Below are 26,554 nucleotides of genomic sequence, written 5' to 3'. Positions count from 1 at the left end.
ACAGCTCCATGCCGTTCCCTCGGGCCCTGTCGCTGTCACACAGAGCAGAGCTCAGCGCTGCCCTCCACTCCCTGCGAGGAGCTGCAGCTGCTATCAGGCCTCCCCTCAGTTCCTCTGCTCTTTGCTGAACCAACCAGGGGACCTCAGCAGCTCCTCATACACCTGGCCCTGCAGACCCTGCCCCATCTTTGTAGCCTTCCTTTGGATGCTTTCTAATATTTTATGCCCTTCTGGAATGATGTTCTTAAGTAGTTCTCTTGTTTGTGTGTCTGTGCCATGCCTTGGGTTGGTTTGTAGTAAAGGGGAACCTTGAGGGCTAAACTGACCAAGGATTCAATTCTTTCTTTAAAACTCTGAGCTGGGTTGGTTTGAAAGTGAGGTAAGAATTTTGCATTACTGAACCATTTTAGTGTGTTCTGGCTTGCTGCTGTGTAAACCTTGAGCCCATCATTTGCTTGGCCAGTGACTGTGGTGTCCCAAGGTGGCTGCAGGTTCGTTCTGTCCTTAGTTATCTGTGTGGTACAGCTGTGCTGAGATTTACAGGACATGGCAGTACATTAAGTACACTCGGTTATCTAGTGGTACATCTGTAGCATAGTTTCTCCCGTAAAATATTAAATCTGGCGTGTATCTGACTAAGCCAAGTACATTTCTTCTCTCTACAACATCTCAAAATTGTGGCTTTTCAGAACAAATGATTCTAGATTTAGCTTTTTTGTGAGAAAGCGGGCAGCCCTATCAGTATTAAAGGGAGGAAATGTTTGGTACGCTCCTGGTATGAGCAGGGTGGCAGACTGGAGAGTCATTTATAGGCGAGGGCTCATTCCACTTGCTTCAGAGTGTCGCTAACAGTCATAAAAGCTGTGTGGTCTTGCTGTGGCCCCTGCAGAAGAGAGGGACAATATGACCTATTCTGAGCAATACTGATTGTGTTTTTTATTCTCTTTGCAGGGCCCAGTCATTTACGCGCAGTTAGATCACTCCGGAGGACAGCACAGCGACAAGATTAACAAGTCAGAGTCTGTGGTCTATGCTGATATTCGGAAGAACTGAGATATGATCCTAACCTGTCTATAGCAAAACACTCATTCAGACTGGAATTACTTAAACAAAATTTGACCCAGAGAACTCACATGTGGCCTTTGATGCCTAGGCTAGGACCAATGCATGTGCATACAGAGGGAAAGATATATATGTATTGTGTGTAAATAGTCTATTTAATCGTAGAGAAGTGAGACCAATGTTGCATGTTGAAATGCGCTAAGAATTCTTATAAATTATAAATTGCCAATATTCTTTTTGTATCTTGTAAGATGAGAAAGTGCAAACTCACATCACATTTTAGGAATATTTTTATTGTATCAATGGAGAAACTGGAAGATGCCTGAAGATTCTAGATCAGCCTAGAGAATTTTTTTTTTGTCTATAGGGCCTAATTTCTTTCATTGTCTTTGAGGTGAATACAAAAAAGGTAACTTTCACAGGGTATTCATATTTTCTTGGTCAGGTTATCAGTACAAAAGCTGCCTTCTCCTGTGAGGTAGATGTTCTCATTTGGTCTTGTAAGCAGAATTGTGACTCCTAGCTATCAGAAATAGATGTCTTACCTCGGTAAGTAAAGGAAATGTTTAGACCTACCTGACTTGTCTAACACAGTTCGCAGAATTGTTTGCTTCTATGTTGAGCCTGTATATTCAAGCTTAGTCCTTTAAGGTACAGGGATAGTACTGATCTAATGACTTCTGTGAAATTGTAGTTTACCTGTGAAAACTGAAGAGCTAGTGAGTTAAAGGGATAAGAAGCTGTAGCTCTAGGTGGCGGAAAAGTTCACTGAAAGAGTCTGAGGCAATGAAGTGTTTCTTTCTCAAAACTGACACTTCATATAAACACAAAAAAGGGCTCCAAGGGATGTGGAAGTTCTGGTATTCCCTCACCTCTCCCACTATACCTCTGCCATTTCTGAAGAGATGTTTTCTCTGTTCTCAGAAGCCTTTATTGGAGGCTGAATGACCTCTGGAAGAAATCTAGAGCTTCACTTTTGTTTTGTTTTGTTTTGAATTCGGTGTGGGTTTTTTTCTTTTCTTTTATAATCTTTATTTGCACAGAGAGATGTGGAGGGCAGTTTATTTCTCCCCTACAGGTCTACTACTTGATTAATATAATTTCCCAGCTTCTTGTTTGTAGATTATACTCCTCTTAAATTGTTAGAGATCCCCGATTGTTCTTTTTTGCTGAAGAGGATCTTTCTTTAGCTGTCCCATCGATACCCAGAAATCTGCTGTTCTGAGCTAGAAGTGGCACTCCAGCTGAGGTCTTTTCAGAGTAGCATATAGTAAGTAGGATTTCTGTCCTGTACATCCTTATGTGGCATTAACTTTTCTCTAACAGCAATTAATTTTCAGCTTGTCATGACCTCTTAGATTCTTGCCTATTTCCTAATTTGATTTATTTCACAGAATCAGTCACAGAGTGGTTGAGGTTGGAAAGAATCTCTGGAAATTATCTGCTTAAACCCACGTTGGGTTTAGCTAGAGTAGGTTGGCCAGGACTGTGTCCAGTTGCATTTTTAGTATCTCCACAGATGGAAACTCTTCTGTCTCTTTGTGCACCCTATCCCACTGCTGGGACACTTGGAGTAAATAAGTGTCTCCACGTGTTCAGGTATCATTTCCTGATTTTTAACTTAGGTCTGTGCCTCTTGTTCTGTCCGTGAGCACTGCTGAGAAGAGTCTGGCTTCTTCACTTTTATTTCTCTCAACAATGTTGGGTGCGCAAACTTTATATTCTTTCATCAGGATCATGCTTGACTGGTTGCTTAACAACACTAGCTTTTGTTCGAAATGTTGCTATAGTCGCAGTGAATCCTGCTGCTGCTTTCCCTATCAACTGGGCTGTTTCTTCCAAATATTTGTTTTACACTTAGCAAGAAACAGAAGCTTAGTTGATGGAGAGAACCTTTGTTTTAATCTGCCTGTGCTTATTGCTGTGCATTACCACCTTTCTCCCCAGACATTTTCAAGTAAAAGGGAGAAATGTGATGAATTTAATGATCAAACACTTGGTGCTACAAGAAAATAGGACTGTCTGTCTTTTGCTCTTAAGTCCCTATTTGTTTTTGTGGGGCTTTTTGTTGTTGTTGCTGTTTGATTGTTTTTCTGCTGGGATCTACTGAAGAATCTGAGCACTATCTGCTACTTCTGGTGCTAACTACGGGAAACATATGATTTCATTGGTTTTCTTTAGGTACAGTTCATATAGTTCATATAGCCTATATGGAGAAGTGTCATTGCAAGGATTCAGGCAGCCTTGTGTATGAAGGCATATTGAAGTTTTGTTTTATTTTGTTTTGTTTTTTAATGCTGAAATTTTTTTTAGGAAACAAACTCTTCCCCATAGGAACAGTAGAAATCAGTCTCAAGTGTGATGGACGGCTTCCTTGAGCTGCCTGTTCCAGTGCTTTACCACCCTCTGAGTGAAGATTTTCCTCTTAATGTCTAATCTATATCTTCCCTCTTTTAGTTTAAAACCATTCCTCCTTGTCCTGTCCATGTAAAAAGTCAATCTACCTCCTGGCTATAAGCTCCTTTTTAAGTACTGGAAGCTCCTTTTGAGTACTGTAAGTTCTGGAGACTTTCCAGAATGAGGGGAAATTTAGGTTAGATGCTAGGAGGAAATTCTTCACTCAGAGGGCAGTAAGGCACTGGCATAGGCTGCCCAGAGAAGCTGTGGATGCCCCATCCCTAGAGAAGCTCAAGGCTGGGTTGGATGTGCCTTGGGCAGCCTGAGCTGGTGGGATGCAGCCCTGCCCATGGCAAGCAGTTGGAACTGGGTGGCTTTTAAGCTCCCTTCTAACCCAAGCCATTCTGTGATACTGTGAACCAGAAGTTCAATCAGGTGTCCTCTACTACTATTTTCTTAATTCTTCGATGCTGTTTTGCAGGTGGAAAATACCAGCATGTACTTTTAGGAAAATGAAGTGTATTGTCCTTAACCAGTGCCAGTACCGCTGCTAGCTCTTTTTAGTTCTGTCTGCTTTGAAAAGACTTGCTGCTTGCTGCAGCCCAGCTGAAGAACTAGAAAGATTCTTGAGGCAGTAGCAAATGACTGTTAGGTGAGCAAGCACTCACAGGTGATGGATCTGGGGAAGGTCTGTGTGATGTAAAAGATTTACAATGAATTCTCCGCTGTGAGGGGGAAAAAATTAAGCTTTTACACTTAGAAGTGACCTTATACGCATTATAGGAACACAGTTTGGGAGTGCCAGCTTGGGCTCTGGCTGCTAAGCTGGCTTGCATCCCATAGAGGCAAGAATATGAACGGCATCACTCATCTTTGTCATCCCCTCTTCTGAACAGAACTGCAAAATGAAGAGTTTTGCCTCTACTAGCAGTGGATATATTCTTCTTTATTACTGATTAGCAGAAATAGGTTTTGAAGGGTATTAGGCGTAATTATATTGATTGAAGAAAATCAGCAGCTATACTCAGTACATCAAATCTCCATTGCCTTTTTTTTTTTTGTCTTCAGCAGTTGTTCTGTGCAGGAGATGATCAGTGTGTTCATTAGATGGCACTAAATTAAATTAAATCGCATTTTAATGAGCACATTAAACGTGTTCATTGAAGAACCACTACAAGTTGGCAAATATGTCCCTATATTTAACTACATGATGATAACTGGAGACCTGTATGGTTTTGGTTTGTTTGGGGTTTTGTTTTTTTTTTGAAGCTTTGGTGCTGTTTCAGGTTGTGAGAAAATGAGCTGGAAATAAGTTTTCAGCTTTTTTAAACCCGTGAGATCTGCTTAGGTAACCATCTGTCTGGTAACTGCAGCGAATGTACATATGTGGCTTATAAGCTACGTTGCTGTAGAATGGATTCATTGAGGTAAAATATAGGCCATTGGATTTATGACCAAAATACTTTCAGTCTGATTCAAAATTTTGTCTTGGATTTTTTACATTAATAATGTATCTACCAAGGACTTCTAATACAAACCCTTCTTACTGTGCAGAAGGTGATGGAATTATGTTCCTTTTAAAGTGGGGTAAGACTTCTGGGCTGTGGCCATAGCCCTGTGGTGCTAATATTTAGGTAACAAACTACAAAATCATATAATGATGCTCAGTACTTGTACTCTTCCAAGGCTTTTCTTTCCCTGCTCTTCACTGCCCTAAAGCTACTAAGCCCTTTCACTTAAAGGTGTTTTTGCACTCTAAAACGCAAGTTCAATGCCTCTTGAGATCAGTGTGCTGTGCAATCTTTTCTGTCTCCCTACAATGGCAGCTCTTTTTATGTGGTAAATATAATTAGGAATATAGACTGGATACTTCTCATAAACCTCCATCTCGGAGGTACATAGGAGAACAAACACCTGTAAGACAGGTGTATAATCTGTGTGAGGGAGCTAGATATGCATTGCATGGCCTGACTATGTGAAGATCCTGTATATCAACGGTTAGTGCTCTTGCTTTTACAGACTCATCTGGAAAGTTATCATGGATATTTTTTTCTTGAATGGACTTTCATGTTTTCTGTTGTAATCTTGTGAATATTTTAATACACTTATTTCTCCACCCATTTCTGGTTTCTTGGATGAGTCTCATCTTGTCGTGAACTGGGAAGGGAGGGGGGCTGAAATATACCACCTTTCTTCCTGCAGTATTTTTCAGTCATCCCACTCTATCAGCTCAGCAAACACACGCAGCTGGAGAGTTCACTGTTTGAGGTGATACCCTACATGAATTCAGCTAGAAGAACTAAGATATGCAGGAGAAAATACTTGAGGTTACAGCATACATCCCCAGCAGAATCCACCTGGGAGAGAGACAGCTTTCAGAGGTAGGACAGCCTCTGGAGAAGGGTATCTGATGCAGTATCAGGCACATGTCTTTTAAGGAGAGAAAATGCTGTCCTGCAGTAATACTCCTCTGTGCTAGATAGTTTACACGTGGGGTGAGAAACGCAAAGATTTCAGTGCCTCAGCAAGGTGCTGCAGCTGTTGTTAAACATAGACAGTTTCCTCCCATCTCCACCCTTGCCATGTGGGAGTGGTACCTCAACTTGGACCGGGCAAAGTACAGCAGAGGAGAAAATAAGAAGCCATTGTCAACTTCATCATTCAAGGCATTCATGTCACTGAGAGCTGAATACAGAAGGAGCTGCTCTCAGTTCTCTTTTATACCCCTGGCTACAGACTTCTAGCTTTGGAGGAAGAGGTCTCTGACAACATGCCAGGGGATGGACGCCATGCTCTGAACACAATTGCCTGATAGAGATGGACTTCTGCAATGTAACATACAACTTATGCTTTGAAGCTGTTTCACAGTATTACTTTTTACAGGAAATTAAGTAGGGGGAGAGGTTGGCTTTCAAAGGTTTCATTAATAAACACACCACAGACAGCAGCAGTCTACCTCCTCCAAAGCTGGGAGAACTGACATATTGTATGTCAGTTCCCTGAGGGCACAGCTTCACAGATCTGCACATACTTAAGGAGGGTGAGAAAAGTGAGTAACAGATGTTTGGGCTGTTTATTTTTCACATTCCCAAGAACCAGGTACTTAAATGTGCCCACCTTCGGCCTGAGTTGTAGAGGATGGCAGAAACTGGAAAAAAAAGAAGAAAAAGAAGAAGGAACTATTTTAAAATAGGGTAAAAGCCCCAGACCGGTGTCACCATGACATGAAGGATGCTCCTGTCTGGGCCTCTGGCTAACAGTCCCAGTCCCATGTCACACCAGGCTCCGTTTAGCAGTCAGGTAAGGTGAGGCCCAACAAGGAACTGAAGGCACAATCCACAATCGGTTTCTTTTAAGGAGACAATGTAAGTACTCTGTCACAAGACATACAATTTTATTTGTTTAAAACGTCTGGTTTTATTTGAACGTATGGAGATACTTTGTTATTTGAAATTAGAAAACGCATGTTCTCTAGATTTTCAGATTTCCTCTTTCAGTTTCTTAAGAGGACAAAAATATTAAAGTTAGTGAAGCTGGGTCCCGTGGGGAAAGGTTTGTGCGTTGCTGGATTTGACTTGTGGAGTCAGGCATCTTTTTGCAGTAGCTACTCTTGTTGTTTTGCTTTCAGCTCCTGATTGTACCTGTTGGAAAGAAAAGCAGAGACTAAGGCTAGAGCTCCGGTTACAGCGTCTTTGTAACAATCCGTTCTGTAAAGAAAGTTTAAAATGACAGAGAACTCGGGTAGAAACTCAGGATAAGGTAGTTTAGTTTATGTAAAAAGCTCCCAGTTAGTTGCTAAGTTTGCATTATTTCTGTCCAGTACTTAATAAGGGAGAGAATATCAATAGCTGGTGGAATTTCTTATTTCATGATGAAGATTAGTTGGTGTGAGTGCTTAATTACAGCGTGCAGATAGCCCTCCTTAATACATACCTCCATATTCGGAAGAGTTGGGAGCCACCAGCACAGCCAACAAAGAAGTTCACCGCAAACAGGCTCCAGTTTTTAGGAATAATAACTAGAGAGTACCTTGACCAAATAAGGCCTGTTGAATGAAAAGGCAAGTTAGGAGACATTACATCTTTGTCATTAAAATATTCAGACATCCCCTCAGTCTGGCGACAGAATTGTGGGCTAGTCGAAGTACACCAGCCTTACAACTTCATGTTGGACACCTGGTTTTCTTACAATTATCTGTTTCTCTGTTAGAAGCACAGCAAATACCAGCAAGATACAGGTATGCGCTTCATTTTTCTACAATGACATAACCAGACAATCACATTAATCATAGTCCTAGTACCAAATAAAGATTCTCTGTACTCTGCAGTAGTCTAAACCTTAATACCCTGGCACGATTGCAGGGTAGTGGCATTTTGCTGCAGTATATCCAGTTTGCTGCACCCATTTGGAGATCACAGAACGTACATTAAGCCAGATATCAAAATTAAGTCCATAGAAGGAAAAAGGTGGCAGCTGTAGTTTTGGTTCTCAGCTTCAGCCACAAGTTCTTCTACCAGATTTTGTCAAGGGGGACACTTGAGTATGGAATATTGGTTTTGGCAGCATGAAAACTCATGGCAGACAGCAGTGCACTGGTCTGTATACCATTGCTTCCAAGCTCTTGCAGCACGTGGAAATTCTTTCCATCTAGCATTGTTTAATCCCTTCAAATCCATTCTAAAAAAGCCACCATATTCTGGACTGATTACAACATTTCTTGACCTGAACGAAGCAGACGTGTTTTCTTTCCTGGAATGAAGGGTATCATTTGTAACTGAAGGGACCAAATTCAAATCCTAACTCAAAACAATTTGCTCTGGACAATTCCAAATTAAGACACTTGTATAAAACTATTACATCATCACAGAACTCTCATAGACTGAATACCAAGTGTAAGCGTGTCCTAGAATTACCATGTAACAGTGACAGTGAGAGCTGGCATACTGAGCCTTCTCTATGGAAGTGACTTAGTGCTGACAGAATACAAAAAAGAGTGGATACGGTTGTAGAGAGGGTGTTGCATACAAGCACAGAGTACCACTGGCTTTACCTGTGGCCATTAACACTGCAGACTGTGCTGTGCTGAGCTTTTCTGCCGGTCTGGTCATATCAGCCATTCCAGCACATACCAAACCCTGCAAAAAGAAATTCATTGAGACAATCCAGTACCAAGACCTAACAGATCAAGTAGTTCAGAAGGGGAAGATGCCATATAGCTCAGTGTTTATTGCTGTGTGCACTATGCGGGAGATGTATGAGCTGAGTAATTGCTCTTGGAGACCCTGTATACTCCTAGTCCTTCGTGGAGGAAATAACACAGTTATGGGGGTTGTGATTAGCTTGCAGTGAAATCCCAGGCAACTTTTCATTAGTTTAAGTACAAGGTTAATTCAGGCACAGCTGCTCTTAAAAACAAATTGGTTTTCATGCAGCAAGTAGAATCCTGTCTAAATAGAAAGACCCTTCTTCCTAAAGCTCAGTTAGTAAAGAGGCACATGTGCTGTCTTCTCTGAGCTTCGTCCAAGGAGGTAAAAGTGATTTAATTATTATTATTTTAATATAATTTCAGTAAAAGCAGAAAATTCCCTACTGCAGTGACAAATAGCTTGACTGACTTCCTTGCGAATGTTACTAGCAAATACGCTGCTTGATTCATTTTGTTGTGTTATTGCCCTCTACTGGAAACACAATTTGTTGTTCTCCTACAGAGGTTAACCAAAAGAACTGAAGAAAAAAACCTTAATGCTTTTAACTCGATGACTGCCACTAAGGGCTACTCTGGGCTCCACTCAAGAAATCAGTTTGTCAGGGTAGAGACTCCTGCATGCTGCCTCATTTATGGGACTGGTTTTGCTGCAGTGGTGTCACAGAGGTACAGATTTTCAGTCCATTTGGGTACCTGCAAGTCAACTTGACCTTGCTGTGTAGTAAAAAACCATTTTAATTTCTCAATGAAGAACTTCATTGGGAGGACAGACAGGCCCTCCTGCATCTTCACAAAACAACTATCCATGTATTAGCTCTTAAGATAGAGTAGCAGACAGTAACCTGCTCAGAAGAGTTGCTGAGGCTCGGGGGCACACTGCCTGGGAGACCTCCAGCAAAAGGCAGAGGTGTGCAGCGCCCATCTAGACTGACAGAGAAGGAAAGCCTGTAGTGTACAGCATCATGTATTCCCTGTGGCCCGTAAGATGTGCTGCTCACAACAGCAGATTGATGAACCACTTGGCAATAGGAATAGGAGATTGTATCAATGCTTGTTATCAAACTGGTATTTCAAGCTATTGTGTGATTTACCTAATTTGCACAAATTATGACAAGGATGAGGCATTCACTCTATGTGCACAAACACAGACCAAACGGTGTAATGAAGTGAGAAGCAGAGCTGTACAAGGAACACAGCTACTGACGTCCAGAATACAAGCTTTCAGAGTTTTGAATTATGGCAGTTCATGCCTACCTTAAGCAACAATGAGTGTTCAGTAAAAGAAAGCTGTTATGAAACTTTCTAAGTGAAGCATACAGCTTTCCCAGAAAGCTTATTTTTACCCCCCTGTATTCCTGGAGAGTTGCACTACACATTTTTTAAGGCTGATATTTTCCCTCCCCATTGACTGAAAAAACAGAGCTTTGCCCTCAAACCTTTCTGAAGGCTTATTTACCTGCTAGGAACTATTGCTTGCTCAGTGAGTTGCTGCAGATTGCCCTCAAATGAACAGACTTGAGTTGGCATCTTAGACTTACCCATTTCATAATAGGTGCCCAGAAGAAGACTGTCTTGGGACCTGAAGGAAGAATGGGGAGAAAAGTTCAGTTACTTGGTGAGATGTGGCTGTTTTAATGCTCACAGTGAGGTCTGAGTTCTTGATGATTTGTTGTTGTTTGTAATCCTTTTTGTTTGGCTTTGTGTGTTTATTTTCAATACAGGGAACTGCAGTGATATTGTGTAACTGTGTATCTATTGTGCTTTGTCACCTAATACTCATATTTCATTAACTCTGTGCATCAACTTTCATTGCATAACCAGCCCACCCATTTTTGCAACAGATGAGGAAGAAAGATTGATATATAAACAGGAGGGGAAGTGGCTGTTTATGAGGGTGGACAGTGACAGGACAAGGAGGAATGGTTTTAAAATGAGACAGGGAAGGTTTAGGTTAGATATTTGGAGGAAGTTTTTCACTCAGAGGGTGGTGACACACTGTAACAGGTTGCCCATGAAGGCTGTGGATGCCCCATCCCTGGAGGCATTCAAGGACGGGCTGGACGTGGCTCTGGGCAGCCTGGTCTGGTGGTTGGCGACCCTGCACATAGCAGGGGGTTGAAACTGGGTGATCATTATGGTCCTTTTCAACCCAGGCCATTCTATGAGTCTATGGATCTTATAAACTATAACCATGAAATATTTTGGTTTTGGCACCGTAACAAGTCAGTCGCTGCTCCCTTTCCAAATCACAACCCATTTCTTCATGCTACAAAAGGCATCCTACACAGCAGCATTAGATGCTTAAAGAGAGAGTTCAAATTGCAAACAAGTAGCAGCGTGTTCTCATGGACCTTTAATGCACATCTCTGAGTAGGCAGGTCTTTAACCTCCCACCTCAATACTTTGCCAATTGTCGAACAAAGATTACAAGGATACGGAAAGAAGAAAAATCAACGGAGCGGGACCTGGAAAAACATATCTCCCGCAACTACGTATACAGTGGCACAGAAATAGCAGTTGGTTGGTTAAAACAAAGTACTGTAACGCTACACCTGCAATATGCAAGCTGTCAGCTGTGCCAGACATCGTTAATCTAGGAATACTGCTCCAAGTCTTTAAAGAAAGACCAGGATCCACCCAGCACACTGGGGTACACTCAGGGCACTGTGTCCAATTCTGTCAAAACACATGAATTCTGAGGCATTGCTTGGCAGGTTAACATGTGAGGTGAAGCCAACTTTCCACTATAATATGTTACATATTATTAGTCAAAGTTTTAAAATATAAACAATAAACATCGGGACACTGGTTGCTTGCTTTTTATGTGTGTTAATATTTAACTAACTATGCAGCCTTACAGGAACTATTAATACGGCCTGTTCTCGTGTTTAAAGCCATGATTTGAAACAACTAGCCACCAGGAAGCAACTCATAACACAGGGGATAACACATACTGTTACAAATATCAGTTGTTCAGTCACCTAAAGGCCAGCTAAGCCCTATAAAATGACTGCAACACAAAATGCAACAAAAACTAGCTTGGCAGCGCCGCATAAAGCTCTAAGACCCATCCTGCTTGTGACAGCGATCGAGTTTCAGGCAGCAGCTAGTAACTTCTGGATTACTTTTCACCTTAAGAACAGAATGTTTCTCCCTATAACAATTTATTTTCCCCCTCCGCGATGCAAATTTGGTAACGATTTGGTAATTTAAAACTAGTGACTAAGAAAGTAAGAAACAGCTGAGGACAAGGTACGAAGCCAAGCTGGTTATAAGAGAGGGCTGTTAAACCCTGCAAGCGAAACACCCTCCCTAGAGATGTTCCAGCAAGGAGAACTCCCCAGCCAGGGCAGGTTCTTCCCAGATTCGGACACACGGGATTTTTCAAGGACAAATTAGACAGCAGCCCCTCGGAACCACGACATGCTAATTTGAATGCGGTGTGTGCAAATAGAAGTTTACTTTAGACTAGGTGTTTGCCCTGAGGGGCCGTTTAGTCAGGCCAAAGGAACCCAGGAGGCCGAAGGAGGCAGAGTACAAGCCCAGCCCGAGTCTGTGTGGCTAAGAGCTGTGCTCCCTGCAATACAGCAGTTGACGTGCCACGTCCCAAGTCCTTCGCTGCCCTCCAGCAGCTGAGCTGTGTGGTGCCAGCCAAACAAACAGCTCTTCAGGGCTGGCATTTTCCTGGAAGCTTTCTTTGTGCCGGGAAAGAAACAAGCATTGTTTGTTCTTCCCTTGCTGCGAGCGATTTATAATTTCACGACAGCAACGCGATGTCATTCCCAAATTACACCAGCAGCTCCGTTATCTCCAGGAGATATGGTGTCAGCCTTTCATTTGTAACCTACTTGTTTGCAGTCACAGTGACACCTATTGCTCATGCTTCTGCACGGCGTTCAGGCCCGAAACCGAGCAGCAGAGGCCCGGCTTTGATACCTGGTTGTTTTGTGGCTTTTCTCCCCAGTGCCACCGTGGGACTGCAGGCTATGTATGTGTTACGGCTGTGATGTATACACACACCGACACCAACGTTGACATGTTCACGTCGCCCTAATGAGTTCGGTACAGCTCTGGAAGGCGGCAGTTTTCCTTCTGTGCTTACAAGCCGCAGTGCGAACTCCAGGAGGTCACCGCTATAGGATGGAGCAACCACCTCAACACCAAAGTCCGCTCTCCCCACACGCATCCCAGCTGGGTGAAGAGTCAAGGATGCGGGTGCACCGCCCTATGGGATTCTGCGCCTTTATCGCGTTCCGCGGCCTCCCCGCGCGGCCTGTTTGTTTGCACGGCAAACAGCGCTGCCGGAGGTCTCTCCCCAGCGACACGCTGAAGAGAAGCTCATTAGCAGCCGAGGGCAGCCCCAGCAAGGCAGCACCGAGCCCTCGCTGAGCGGAACCCGCCCCGAGCGGCTTCACCCCGCGTACAACCCCCCCCCATCCCCTCGCCCAAAGCCGTTACCGGCCGGGTGGTTGTAGAAGGGCCGGAACCGCGGCGGCAGCATCATCTCGATGCGGTCGAGCAGGCGGTGATAGGAGGCGCGCAGCCCCGTGGCGGCGGCCGCCATGTTGGCACAACGATCAGAGCCCCGGGCACCGGCGTGTCAGCTCGGTCACACCGCCGGCCGCTCCGTCCCCCCCGCGACCCGCCGTCCTTCCGCCAAGCCACGCCCACGCCACCCTCGCGCCGGGAGGAGGAGCGTAGAAATCTCGCACGCTCATTGGTGGCTCGGATAGGGGGCGGGGCAAGGGGGAGGAGTCCGCGAGCCGCGATTGGCTGGGGCCGCCTCGCGAGGCGAGCGGAGCCGGCGCCGTGGGCAGCGCGCTACCGGCCTTCTTTGGGAAGGGCACGAGAGCCGACCCCGTGCCCGGCTCCAAGATGGCCGCGGGGACGGCTTCACGCTCCCAATCAATATGGCCGACGCGGGAAATCCTAGCCCGCGGCCGGGTACCCAGACCTAAGATGTCCTCCTCGTGGCTTCAGCCCTCGGTTCATTGCGTCACCCGTCACCTCCGCGGCGCCCCCTCCCCGGCGAGGAGGCGGCGCTCCCAACTCTCGCGAGAGGCGGGGCGTGTGGCAGTGCCGCCCCTCAGCCCGCTTCCCCTCCCCCCGCTGCCGGAGGCGGGGCTCCGCGGGGGCGGGGCGCCTTGGGGGCGGGGCGAGGAGCCTCCGCCGGCCCCGCCGCTCTCTCTCGCTCTCTCGCTCTCTCCGCCGTTCTCTCGGTGTCCGCCCGTCGGTGCCGCGGCGCGAGGCGGGCGCCGGTTTCCATGGTGATCGCGCGGCGCGGCCGGCAGCAGCGGAACGGCCGGCCCCGCGCGGGGCCATGTCCCGGGGCCGCTGCCCCCACCTGCTGTGGGACGTGAGGAAGCGGAGCCTGGGGCTGGAGGAGCCCGGCCTGCTGCGGCGGCACTACCTGGGTAAGGGCTCGGTGCAGAGCGGGCCGGGCGGCGGACGGTTCCCCCTCCTCACCCCCCCCCCCCTTCCCCGCGGCGGCTGGGCCCGGCCGCCAAGTTTCCCCGCCCGCGCGTGCCGCCCCTCCCGCCGCGGCCGGGGCCCCGCCAGGGGGGAGGGGGGAGAACTGTTGCTCGGGGCCGCCCCGAGCGCCCCTCACGGCCGCCCACGTGAGGAAGCGGCACCGGCGGTGTTGTTCGGTAATGGCGGAGGGGGCGTGCGTGCCTCGAGCCCCCTGCCCGCGGTGCTGGGCACGGTGCTGGCTGCGTGGCTGGCCGTTACTCGCGCCGTCGCAGAGCTCTCGCCTTTGGTGGGTTTCGCTGTGTGAAAAATTGCGAGGTTGCAAACTGTTGATCCTGCTGACTTTAGCTTCGTGGCTTCTGTCTGCATGGCAGCGTGTAGCGAGCAGCCTTAGCATATGAAAGCTTTTGAGCTTGTCCCAACTTCGAATCACGGAGCAGCCCGCGTTAGACGGGACCCACAGCGATCACTGAGTCCCCATCCCAGCCCCACGCAGCACCACCCAAATCCAAACGCCGTGTCTGAGAGTGATGTCTAAACACTCCCTGAACTCCAGCACTCGGGGCCGTGCCCACCGCCCTCCCCTGGCCCTGCCCCCAGCCGCCCCTCCCCTGCCACAGCTCCGTGCCGTTCCCTCGGGCCCTGTCGCTGTCACAAGGAGCAGAGCTCAGCGCTGCCCCTCCGCTCCCCTCGTGAGGGGCTGCAGTCAGATGTGAATGTCCTTCTGCCTGGGCACACGAGGAATGTTCCTTCTTGCTCCTGTTAGAGCAGAAAAGCCTCGTGTTAAAATTGGGGCTGCGTAGTGTAGGTTTTGAAGGGACGCTGTGAGACTGTTTGCTCTGATAGTTGTGTGAAATTTCATCAATAGAAATCAGTCCTAATGTTATGATGATCTATGCGGAGCACTGCTCCCGTGCAGCATACATTGCCAATTACAAGCATCACTCTGGTGACTGGAGTAAGATCTTATTGTTAGGGATCTTATTGTTAGGGATGTTCTCTGAACCTGAATGTGTTCCACAGCATTGTAGCATTTGAAGACATTTTCCCTGGGACAGGGGGGCCATCTAGCTGGGTTCATGCTAAGATAGTTACTGGTGGTGGTAAGTGTTATTCACTCCTTGAAGTTTATGCCTTAAGCTGCAGCTAGGAGTTGGAATCATATTCTGGGCTTAGCAGGTAGCGTGCTTGTCTTGTAGAACTATCACACTTGTACTCAAGATGGCTCTTACTGCCCTAATACACCCACCAGTGGGATTGCTTGTCAGAGTGGTCTGCTTGTGCCTGGGTTTAACCCATGGGTGGCCTGTTGTGCTTTTCATGTGCTGTTCTGGCATGTATGATGGGTCGTCTTTTCACGTATCAGCAGCTCTACGTGGGGCTGTTGCTGTTTGGATGGAGGCTGCGTCGAAGTCAGGTGTGTGGTGGTGGTTGTTGGTCCTCCTGGAGCTCATCTGAACTGGGATTGAAACTTGTACCTGTCGGGCTTCCTCAGCAGCCTGAGGGCTGAGACAAAGGCAGGACAGACATCTTGGTTTGGCTTAGCAGGAGTGTTATGAAACAAATGCATCGTCCGTGCTTTTTTTAATTATTATTACTTTTTTCCTCACTTGTTTGGTATATTTGTCAAAACAATTATACGGAATAAAATAGATTGTTTGTCTTTTTGCTGCTGGCCACCCTTTTCAGCCAGCAAAGCAGAAGAGAGGTCTCACAGCAAGAACCTGACTATGCAGTTAATAATGCATTGGAAGACACGTTGTGTTTAGCACTGATAACTGTACACAGAGCCATTGGCTTGGATAGTATCATTATGCTACCAATATAATGCAGGCAGTACTTAGATGCCTGTGTATTGGAAGGACACATCTAAGAAGGAGCTGCTGTTTCTTATTAACTCTGCGTTTTGGTTTCATGTGAACTGGCAATCAAGTGGCACTCTATTTATAGCCCCTTTCAGCTCTCAAAAACAGCTGCTCCGAGAGGGCTCTGCACATCATATTGTGCTCCCCATGCAGATGGCTCGCTCTGGGAATTTACGTCCTTGCAAAACTGCCTGGTTTTGCAAGATCTTCTAATAACTGCCCTGAAACGTGGTCAATTTAGGACAAAGTTGCAAAGGAAAGTCTAGTGGAGGTGGCCCAATGTGTACGTGCCTACTATGTGCCCTCTGGACATCATCATCCATTAAGAATTCTCTCTGTGTGCTAGAGGGAAAATATGGGTCTTATGTCTATCTGTGGTAGCTACATTTTCTTCAACATTTGTAGGCTAATTAGTCTCCATTTCAAGCAGTACTTGCATCTGAAGTCTCCAGAGAAGGCCAGACTGCTCTAGGAGGCTGGCAGAAGCACTCTGTGCTCTGGTGCTCTTTGGCTGTTGTCTTAGTCTGATGCTGGTGGGTAGAATCCTGCTGCTGGGTCATGGTGGAAACTGAGCTTCACGCTCTTTTCAGTTGTTTGAAGCCTCACAGGGCTTGTACATTGCAAAACAGTAAGCTGTGATATCCTACTTAAGTTCTGCTTTGAAACTGACAGATGAATTTAGGAGGACAAATTCAGAGACGTGCTGCTTTCCTAAGAAGTCCCGAGTCAGTTCTGATAGCAGCTGAAGTGTTGGGTGTTGTCAACACGAGAGCCTACGTGTAGGTTAACTATAGCATGTAATTATCTGTCTAGAGCAGTAACGGCCTGGAATTCTTGTCAGAAGGAAGTGGATCCATAATTCCTCTGAAGTATTTAACGTAACAGCTTTATTTGCTTTCTGGGAGGGCTGTGCTGCTGAGGATGGCTCCGAGTGGCTGTGAAAAGGACCGAAGACTGTTTTTAATATGCATATATACATATATGTATAATTAACTGGCAGAGTGAGCTATCTGCAGAAACTTCATTAGTATGAAATAATTTGCAGAGCTGAATTGTTTGCACGGTTTTGCTCACAATCATTGCCAGGCGTTGTGCTTGAGACAGGGCGAGTTTCAGAACAAGTGCATTCTCCCTGCCCCCTGATACTCTTGTTGGCATCTGGTTTTCTACCATCTTCCCTTGTAAAAAGAATTTTTAGAGCTTTCAACATCTGTTAGAGAGAGTGTTGTGGTGCTGTCTGCTGAGCTTCCCTCCACCTTTTCAAAGAAAGCTTTCATATGCTATGGCGTATTTTGCTCTAGGTGTGCAGTTTATAGTGGTGTCGTTTTCTGATGCCGTTTTGTAAGAATTAGGAAAGGTTTGAGATCTGCAAATTAAATGTAAGCAAACCAGTAGTGTGGTTAATTGCGGTCAAATTTTGTAAAGCTGCAGCAGCTTTTGCTACAGGGAGAACTGGAAATATATCATTATGCAGATAGTTCAGTTCTTCCATTTCCTAATCGGGCATTGTTTGCTTCCCCTCTTTAGCAGGGTGAACCATGGTAAAACTGAAACTACTGACAGATTGGAAGCACATGTGTTGTAGGTAGGGCTGAAGAACAAGGTGGGTAAGGGCAGCAGTGTCAATATTGGCTGTGTTGCAGTTGGTGACATTAATGGTTTATACAACCAGCAGTGGCTTACTGAAGGTGGGTAGGATTGGGTGTTGCTTTAAAGTCAAACAGCTTTCAAGGTAAGAGCTTCATATCTGGTGCTGCTGCAGACTTGGACATAGTCTCAGGGCATTTACTTGGCCCTCCTTTAATTCTTTGAGTAATACGTAGGATGTTTCAGGATTTTCAGGTGCACTGTTACATTTCACATCCTAAATCTTTTGCATTAATTTTCTTATCCGGCATAAACTGAAGAGACTACATCTGTCACAGCTAAAAAGAACTATAATTGGGAGAGGTGTTTTATGCCATTCTGCATTTTCTAAGTCTGGTGTATTAACTGCTGCTTGAAAAAAGGAACTCTATAACTTCACCCATTTCTTTGATTGTTGTTTTACTATATATGGCTTAACTTTCTACTGTACTACATCTGCACTTTGTTCTGTGCCCAGAAAACCGGCTGTGTAGTAGTTTGTGAAGCAAGGCTGATTGAAGGCTTCAGAAGGAGACAAGTGGGCTTCCCAAACTTGCTTTGCTAATGATGTTTTCTGAGTAGTAGGAACTGCTGCAGTCAGAATTGAAATTTACGGCATAATGAACGAATGAGAGGAAAATGCATCTTTGAAACAAACCCAAATACCTTTAACACACTCCATCTATTACACGTCTGTCAAGGAAATTTGGTATGGCCATTGGATTTTAAGTGGCTGTCCAGGAGAAGACATACCAGCACACTGCAGGAAAAGAATGCCACTTTTTAGTTCTTAAAACACTGGAGAGTGATTGGGTACTGCCTTAAACCTGCTGCTATGTCTTGTTGTTTGCTTTTTGTCGGTAAAAGCACTACGCTCAGTGAGTCTCATCCTCTTAAAAAATACAGATGGGCAATTGAGAAAGCGGTGTGTCATGGAGACGTGTTGGTAACAGATTTGGCTTTGGAGGATTTTAAGAAGGGAATATGTCTGAAGTGAATTCCGTGGTATGATCTCATTAAAGCTGTTACCAGATAGCAGAAAGGCACAGTGCGTGTCTATAGCAAGTCATTCTTTAAAAATGTTAGGGCCGATCCTGATACATAAAGAGTAAGGGGTTTTATTTTATTTTTATGTTCCAAATAAATCAACTGAGATAATCAAGACAGCCATTTTAAAGCTTTTAATGCTGTGATTTATCGAAAGTAACACACTATCTCCAAAACAAAATGAAAATGCAGTGTAGCAGAATCATCTGGACGAGGTAATAACTGAAGAGAAGCTGGTTAGCTGTGATTAGGTACACAGGGGGAGCTCACTTCAGAAATAGCTATAAACCAGTGTAACCTAAATAAAGAGGGTTTCACATCATCGCTTTCTGCATTGGTGAAGCTATTTTACATTATTCCACCTGTAGCTTAATTGAACTATGTAAGTGGAGGCACAGAAACCAGTCGTGCTTGAAAGCAGAGCACAGCACAGTGCTGTGCGGCTGTACATTTGCTATCTTTTTCTGCTGCTGTCTCGGTGATCTTTGCTCACAGTTAATGGTACCATTGGCTTGACCTCAGTTACCTTTTCCTTTTGTGTTCCTGTGGTTTGATTGTTTTCTGTTACTGTTTGTGCCTCCTGTTTTTTGTCCCATCTTGCTCCTCAAAGCAGGAGTCGCAGTGTTGGCGGTCACTTCAGTTTGTTTTCCGTTAAACAGAAAATTGATACACAGAATATAGGATTACTTGGTGCTTTGGTCACTCTGTTCTGAAATAGGAGAGCGAGACTGATAGGAATGCAGCTTCTGTTTATGTGTATTAATTTGTGAAAAAAACCTGATTTTCAGTCCTTTGGAAATGCGAGATTCCTTTTAAGTTATCTTCAGTTTTGTCCCCCCTGCTTGACATGAGCTAACCTATGCCAATGAGCTTTCTTCTTCTTTTTGTTTTTAAGGGATTAGCCTTTTCTGTAATATCTGTGCACTGGACGTTCATCATGCGTGTTCACAGTTGCCAAGGACAAATAGTAATGCATATATATTGTGTAATACCTAAATGTATGTAATAGTGTGCTGTAGTCCCAAGGCTTTGTGTATTTGATCAGGCTATTTGAATGACATTCAGTCTTAGGATGCAGATATTGTTTGCTTCATATACTTTGGAGTTTTAATCTTCCCATACAGACAGCTGGAGTCAATAGATTTGCGTGTGCTTTATGTACCTTTTCATTTTGTGATTGCAGCACTTCCTTTAAATTTATACAGTATGCTTTTAAAGGTGCTCAGTACGAAAGAAGTGTTTTTGCTTTGTAAATGCCAGTTTCTTGATACAGAGTTATTTCAGACAGCTTCATCGTTCTGCTGCACCTTGATCTTGTAATAATGAGTCTGGGATACATGAAAGCTGTCTCCTGCAAAAACAAATTGTGTACTGCATTTGCGCAAAGGTTGCTCTGAAAGTAATGCCTCCTGCTCATTTCCATGGAAACTACAGCAGATAAAAAGAGCGCAGTAATACTTTTTGATAGAGTATGTGCTCAGCTACAAAGCACTGTTTTTCGACAGTCACCACCACTAACCAGTTTGCACAGATGAGCAGATCAAGGCACTCTTCCTTTTGTGTTGTAACAGCTGTGCACAGCTGTCCAGAACACATGGCTTGCCTTTCACTTTGGTAAAACACACCACCCACTGCCTCAGTGTGCTGACATCCACTGATCGGTCTCTGTCCATGTTTGGTAAGTGTCAGTGAATGCCAGTGAACAGTATCTTTTCTGCATGGAAGAATTCAGTGACACCTCTCCCGCTCCATACACACCTCCATGTCAGATGCCATTTTGTCAGACTGCCCCTCTGTTGCTATCTGCCGAACAGCAACAACACGTAACAGAATAATGGTGGGAAGGTTCAGCCTTTGCTGCCGTACCACCAACATCCACCTCTGGTGTCGTGGCCAACATTATAACATAGGAGGCAATACTTTCGGAGCAGTCCTCACGTGTTTCAGGATGGGGCAGTGATGGGGCAGATCTCTTTAGTTATCCTTTTTTCTTCTTCTCTTTTTTTCTTTCCCTGTAATCTTCCTCCGGTTGGGTTGTTTCCTGTGATTGCATGAGTGCAGACCTTTGAGCGTATACGTGTAGTCGCTGTTAAAACGCTGCACTGCAATATGATGAGTTGTTATGACTTTGCTTGTGGTTCTTGATCTTCTTTGATTTAAATGTCCCCGAAATAGCCTAGTGGGATATAGCTGATCGTGTATCAAGAACTTGTTGATACTTGAAACTAGTCCTATCCTGGCAAGGAGGAAGGAGATCAGTCTGTTATTAGGTATGCCAACCTTCAAAGTAAGCTGGAGCTTTCACTAATGAAGTGAAAGTCTCAGCTTTTCTTGTCCATCTTTAAGGTTCAGTGAGTTATTGATTCAGATATATCACAAATGCTTCAATGTAGTTTGATTCAATGAATGCTGAATATAAACACAACAAAATGCAATCAGATAAACATCAGTGAATTTTAATGTATTTCTTGAATGGTGTGTAGGCTTTCCTTGGGAGGCTGAACACATGGATGCTGCTGCTCTCTATCTGACAGGTATCGTGGGGAATAATAGAATTACTCAGGTTGGAAAAGACCTTGAAGATCATCAAGTCCAACCGCAGCCTAACCAGTACCCCATCTCTAAAATCCCTCTGCTAAATCATATCCCTGAGTACCACATCCAAACGGCTCTTAAACACATCCAGGGATGGCGATTCAACCACCTCCCTGGGGAGCCCATTCCAGTACCTAACCACCCTTTCTGTAAAGAAGTTCTTCCTAATATCCGACCTAAACTTGCCCTGGCGCAACTTGAGGCCATTTCCCCTCTTCCTATCACTTGTCACTAGTGAGAAGGAAGATGAGGTTCATCCTGTCTTGCCCTGTGAGCTGAATGTGATGTGAACATGGTGGTCTTTATCTAGCTCAGTTCAACTACTGAAATGTCACCAACATAGAAAGCTATTGAGCTTTATTTAGGTTATATTGGTTTGTAGCTATTTCTGTAGCGAGTTCCTATTATTCACTTTTCCTAAGAAAAGAGGGAAAATGAGATTCCCTTTGTTTTTATTTTATATGCCTTGAAAATGCTTTTCAGTGAAGAAGGGTGAACGCATGCAGTGTAATGCACCCAACAACTTTGAAAAGTAAGGCTTGTTTTGTTCCCCCTGTTTTTAATACCCGCTTATCATTCAATTGATATCACCGGTGTTGCTTGATAGTCATCTACTAGCAAGGCTCAGATTTCTGCTTCAGCTTTTGACGTCACCTATTTTTAAACCCTAATCCTGGGCAATTTCCGAGTGTTTACACATGTAATCTCACAGGGATACTTATCTGTATCTGTTGCGCTCTGTGTCTCTACTTTGCTTCTTGCTCCAAAGCAGATGGCTTGTAATTCCCGTACTGTCTAAGATTAAACAGTATTTTAAATGAGGTAAGTGTGCAGGATGGTAAAAGCTTCATTTCAGTTCTACCCCGTCCAAATTCCCAGTTTTACCAGCATGTCTTTGCAGGAAAGGCAGAAGGCTTTATATTTGCTGGAAGGCATGTCTCCTTAGATATGCTGGTAAGCTTCTGTCTAATCGCTTCCTAATCTATTTAAAAATGTGGATTGAGTTAGCTTAGGCAACTTTAAATAGGAGACTTTCTTTATTCTTCTATTTTATTTTTATTCTTATTTTATTCTTATTTTATTCTTATTTTATTCTTATTTTATTCTCATTTTATTCTTATTTTATTTTATTTTATTTTATTTTATTTTATTTTATTTTATTTTATTTTATTTTATTTTATTTTATTTTATTTTATTTTATTTTATTTTATTTTATTTTATTTTATTTTATTTTATTTTAAATTTTATTTACCCCAGCACCTTTGCCAAAAGCAGCCAGGGAATAACCGCATGGTGACTTGTGCCAGCTGCTGGGGAGAGGCAGTGGGCACTGCTGAGCACTGAGAGGCAAACTGGGGCCTGGCAGTGTGCTTAAGAGCTGATTCCAGTAGCTTTTTCTGTGTATCCATTTTCCATGCTATGGTAGTTGTCTGTCCGAATGTGTGGAGGTGACAGAAGATCGTAGTTCTGTTGCCAGCAGTCATCGCTTTTGCACTGGGGCAGTTGAATCCCTGTTTCTGCTTCATAGACATCCTCTGCTCTTGCCGAAGCATGGAGCCTCTGATTAGCCTCAGGTGTCATAAGAAGTGCTGTAATGAACCAGATGAATAACCAACCGGCTGAAAACTGTGTTTTCCTTTCTCCTGTCATGAAATCACACTGCTTTATCTTCTGCTCAGCTGCAGTGTGTGGTAAGAAACTACACAGCCAGCGTGGGGACAGGATAGCTGTCAGAATACGGCGTACTTGTCAATGAAATCCACTTAGTACTTGCCACTGTGTCGTGGTTGGTCTCTCACAAGTTGTTATTTAGAATTTGCAGATAAAATGCTGTCCCTGGGATTTACACCACACTTATGCTACGTGAGCAATTAAAGAATTGATATTAATATAGTTGATTTTAATTTATTATGTATACTTCAAGCATAAAATGTGGTAGACGCTAAACAACAATTGAACAAGTTATCCATGATTATTCACCTTAAAGCACCAGTGCTTGTGGTCTTGTCAATGATGGGGCCCTATGCAAGCTTATATTCAGGAGTGGGTGCACTTAGAATCTGGAATATGTGTGAAAGTTGATTAGAGATGCTTCCACTGATGCGGACACATCTGTGTTATTACCTGCAGTAATTTACTCTTGCAGCTTTGATAGAAGAAAACAGACATTGAAATATTTTCTAGGATTGTTACTAATTATCTTAGTGTATATAACATCGCAGGGCCAACTTTATTTTATTTTATTTTAATTTCAGCGTAGCTTGTTTTATTCTTTCTTGTGAGACTGTATTTTCTGTCAGTGTACTCACCAGGAGACCTGCTGGGTTGGAACTGTGGGCACTGTGTTGTACCTTCTGTAGTTTCTGTCCTAATATGTGAAAGTTTTGTGCTTCTAAATACGTGAAGCTTATTCTGAAGTGTCTTAGGATTTAAGTGCAAGCTTGATTAACACTAAGTCATCTGGTGCTAAGTGTTTAGCAACAAAGCTCTTAGAGATTAAAATGGCAAGTAGGTCTCTTCACAGAAATTAAAATATTTTGTGTTTCTGTGCAGTGTTCAGACCTTTAATGTAGATGAATTATCATTAAAAGTAGGGAAGAATTTGGGTTATGTGTTCTGAACTTAAATCATAAGGAAGCAGTTGTCCACAGCAACTTGAAAGGTAGACTTTTAAACACTGATAAAAGCAAGTGTTACTGTTTTGGGGGCATTTATACAGAGCTATTAGGAAATCTGAGAGAGGGCATTGAACAAAGGCCTGGAGGGTCACGCTAATGGATTTGGTTTCTAGCACTACTGCTGATTCACTCTCTCATATGAGAAATTGCTTTGGTTTCCTGTGTCACGAATTCAATGTCTATAAAATGGGGCCACTCTGAGTCTGTCAGCTAGTACGTGTTCTCAAGATTTCAGTCTGTGTTCAAGGATTTTAGCATTTCTTGATGAAATGGAATGCATTGCTTATTTTCTGTAGTCCTGTTAACTGTGTGATGTACGGAGACTTCCGTTTGCTATATGGTATTTATTTGTTAAGGGAAAACAGTGAGACAGAACAAAAGATGTGAGGACAGCTCCATAAGTAATGCCTCCGGTGTTATTATGTTGGCCCATGATATCACAGTCAGCATTTGGTGGTATGGCAGTAGAGACTGAACCTTTCTGCTCATATTTCATTGCGTTTTGTTGCTGTGTGGCAGATGGCAGCAGAGGGGCAGTCTGACAGAACGGTGTCTTGACGTGGGAGTGCACGTGGATCAAAAATGGTGTCACTGAACTCCTCCATATGGAAGAAGTGGCACCTAGTGGCATTCAGCAAGCACTGATGAACATTTCTGGACACCAGTCAGTGGATGTGAGCACGGTGAGGCGGTGGATGGTGTGTTTCAGCAGTGGTGACAGTGACGCTGGGTCACCTCCACTGGTACACATTTGTATGAGTGCAGCATGCAGGCTCTTGTTTATCGATGGTGAAAATGCACAGCTGATGGTGGTGGCTGTGTTGATACAGCCAGTGTTGCTGTGCTCTTTGTAGTAATTTCCGTGGAAATAAATAGGCGACATTACTTCTGGGGCTACTATATCAACTTAGTCATTGTGCGGAGTATGACACAGTCCAATGAAATAAACTATTTACAAATTAACTGGACTGGTCGTCATCTCATGTAGCAGCTTCACAAATGTATGAACTCAGTGCCGGAGGTCCAAGAGAAATCTTGCAATGCTCTTAGAGCGAGTTACTATGTGCCCTGCAGTGGGATCAGGCTCTGGCTCTGTTTCAGTTTTAAACTAGGGCATTTCAAATGTCACAGCAAGCAAGCACCGAGGGACTTGGCCTCGGGAAGAGTCAGCTTGACTTAAATGAGCATTTGTTTGACAAAAAGGATCTATTGGTGTTTTTCAGAATAAAGATTACCTTTCAGTTTCAGATACTCTGATGGTGCAGCTTTGGGTTAAAATTTGGTTATATTTCTGCGTAGCACAAACACACTTTCAAGTCTAGACCTTCTTCATGAAATGATCTCTACTTTTTCAGTGAAAATATCTGGAGTGATATAAAGGTCTTAAGTACTTGAAGCACTGAGCTTTTCTGCTGTCACGTGTTCTGAAGTACCATCATGAGGTGGTTCTCTGGAGAGGCGCATTGGCAAGGCATCGTTGGTTTGGCATGATGTGCAGGGTTGCATATTGAAGAAATAATGTACAAGTAAGCATCCATGCCTATTTTTTTTTGTCTGCTTTCCCATATTTCAGCTTGTATGATGAGTGCATCAGGTGGTGTTTCTTCCATACATAAAATGTGGGCATAAAATCAGGTTTTGGAAGTGCATGGTGTTGAGTGAAAATGGGTGGGTAGAGTGCTGGCTTTATAGCACTCCAGATTTCCAATACATAAACACTTCACAGGGAGGTCACCACTACCATCTGAAATTTCAGTGCTTGTTTGGTGTTTTGTTTTCACATAGATAGTTTGACCTCAAGAGTTTCAAAACAAGCCTCATGTGTCCAGTGAGCTAATGTGTGTCATGACAGCTTGGTCACTTGACCCTCTCATAAGCAGACCTTACTTAAACAGAAATAATTATGTATTAAGACATCCTCTCATTAATTCTCTGATGGCATGTATTTAAGAAAAACAACAACAACAAAAACACCAAACAAACCCAGTTTTGGGCTTTTACAGAGCCTGTCTATGCTGTTAGGAGTTTCTTTCTCTACTGCCATACCACCAACATCTGCCTTTGATATTGTGGGCTGACATAATAAAATTGAGGCATTGTTTTTAAAGCAGCCCTTGAAGAAAGAAAGGTTTTTGGAGGCAAAATATCTTGACGTTTCTACCATGTCTCTTACTCATCTTTAGTCCCTGGGCTATCTCTGAATTTTCTGAGGTCAGCCTGATTTTGGGTAGGAAACAGCCCACAAGCAGCGTAGGGAGGGTACTGGAAAGAAGTTTAACTCTATGCTGCTATTGTAATATGGTATGCTAATGTATGCTGTCTACAGTCTGCTGCGGTACTTGAGCTGTAGTAGTGAAAGTCTGGCTGCCAAAGCATGCCTTTTCATGGAGGAAAGGCTGGATGCACATTTGCTGAGGCGCAGTTGTAGCTGCTGGAGCTTGTAATGCTTGAAGATTCCCCGTGTCTTTGAGGGTGCGTGGCACTAATGTTCTGTGCCTGCTTCTCAGTCAGGTGTCTGGCCTGTGGCAGCCTGGTTTGTGAGGGGTCAGCTGAGGATATCAGGTGGTCTTTTTTTGTTGTTGTTGTTCAGGAGAGTGTATGGGACAAGT

At 44.1% G+C, this 26,554-nt stretch overlaps 3 protein-coding genes across 7 annotated transcripts in view; 2 read left to right on the top strand and 1 right to left on the bottom strand.

Annotated features, from left to right (window-relative positions):
• MPZL1 (myelin protein zero like 1) overlaps positions 1 to 5,580 on the top strand; it is a 35,496-nt gene extending 29,916 nt beyond the window's left edge. The window contains exon 6 of the mRNA XM_072328222.1: positions 952 to 5,580. Coding sequence (XP_072184323.1) covers positions 952 to 1,053 — 102 coding nt within the window. The 3' untranslated portion in view covers positions 1,054 to 5,580. The remainder of the gene's footprint in view (positions 1 to 951) is intronic.
• Positions 5,581 to 6,836: 1,256 nt separating this feature from the next.
• MPC2 (mitochondrial pyruvate carrier 2) lies at positions 6,837 to 13,359 on the bottom strand. Its single transcript, XM_072328236.1, has 5 exons — positions 13,124 to 13,359; positions 10,204 to 10,244; positions 8,510 to 8,594; positions 7,393 to 7,504; positions 6,837 to 7,100 (listed from the first exon to the last, which is right to left on the bottom strand). The coding sequence occupies exons 1-5, from the start codon at positions 13,227 to 13,229 to the stop codon at positions 7,064 to 7,066; spliced, it is 381 nt and encodes a 126-aa protein (XP_072184337.1). The 5' UTR covers positions 13,230 to 13,359; the 3' UTR covers positions 6,837 to 7,063.
• Positions 13,360 to 13,854: 495 nt separating this feature from the next.
• DCAF6 (DDB1 and CUL4 associated factor 6) overlaps positions 13,855 to 26,554 on the top strand; it is a 74,250-nt gene continuing 61,550 nt past the window's right edge. For all 5 annotated transcript variants that reach the window (XM_072348764.1, XM_072348755.1, XM_072348746.1 and 2 more), the window contains exon 1: positions 13,855 to 14,079. In XM_072348764.1, coding sequence (XP_072204865.1) covers positions 13,986 to 14,079 — 94 coding nt within the window. In that variant the 5' untranslated portion in view covers positions 13,855 to 13,985. The remainder of the gene's footprint in view (positions 14,080 to 26,554) is intronic.

The sequence above is a fragment of the Excalfactoria chinensis genome, chromosome 1, assembly GCF_039878825.1.
Source record: "Excalfactoria chinensis isolate bCotChi1 chromosome 1, bCotChi1.hap2, whole genome shotgun sequence".
NCBI lineage: Eukaryota > Metazoa > Chordata > Aves > Galliformes > Phasianidae > Excalfactoria > Excalfactoria chinensis.
This window is presented reverse-complemented; position numbering and strand designations above follow the sequence as displayed.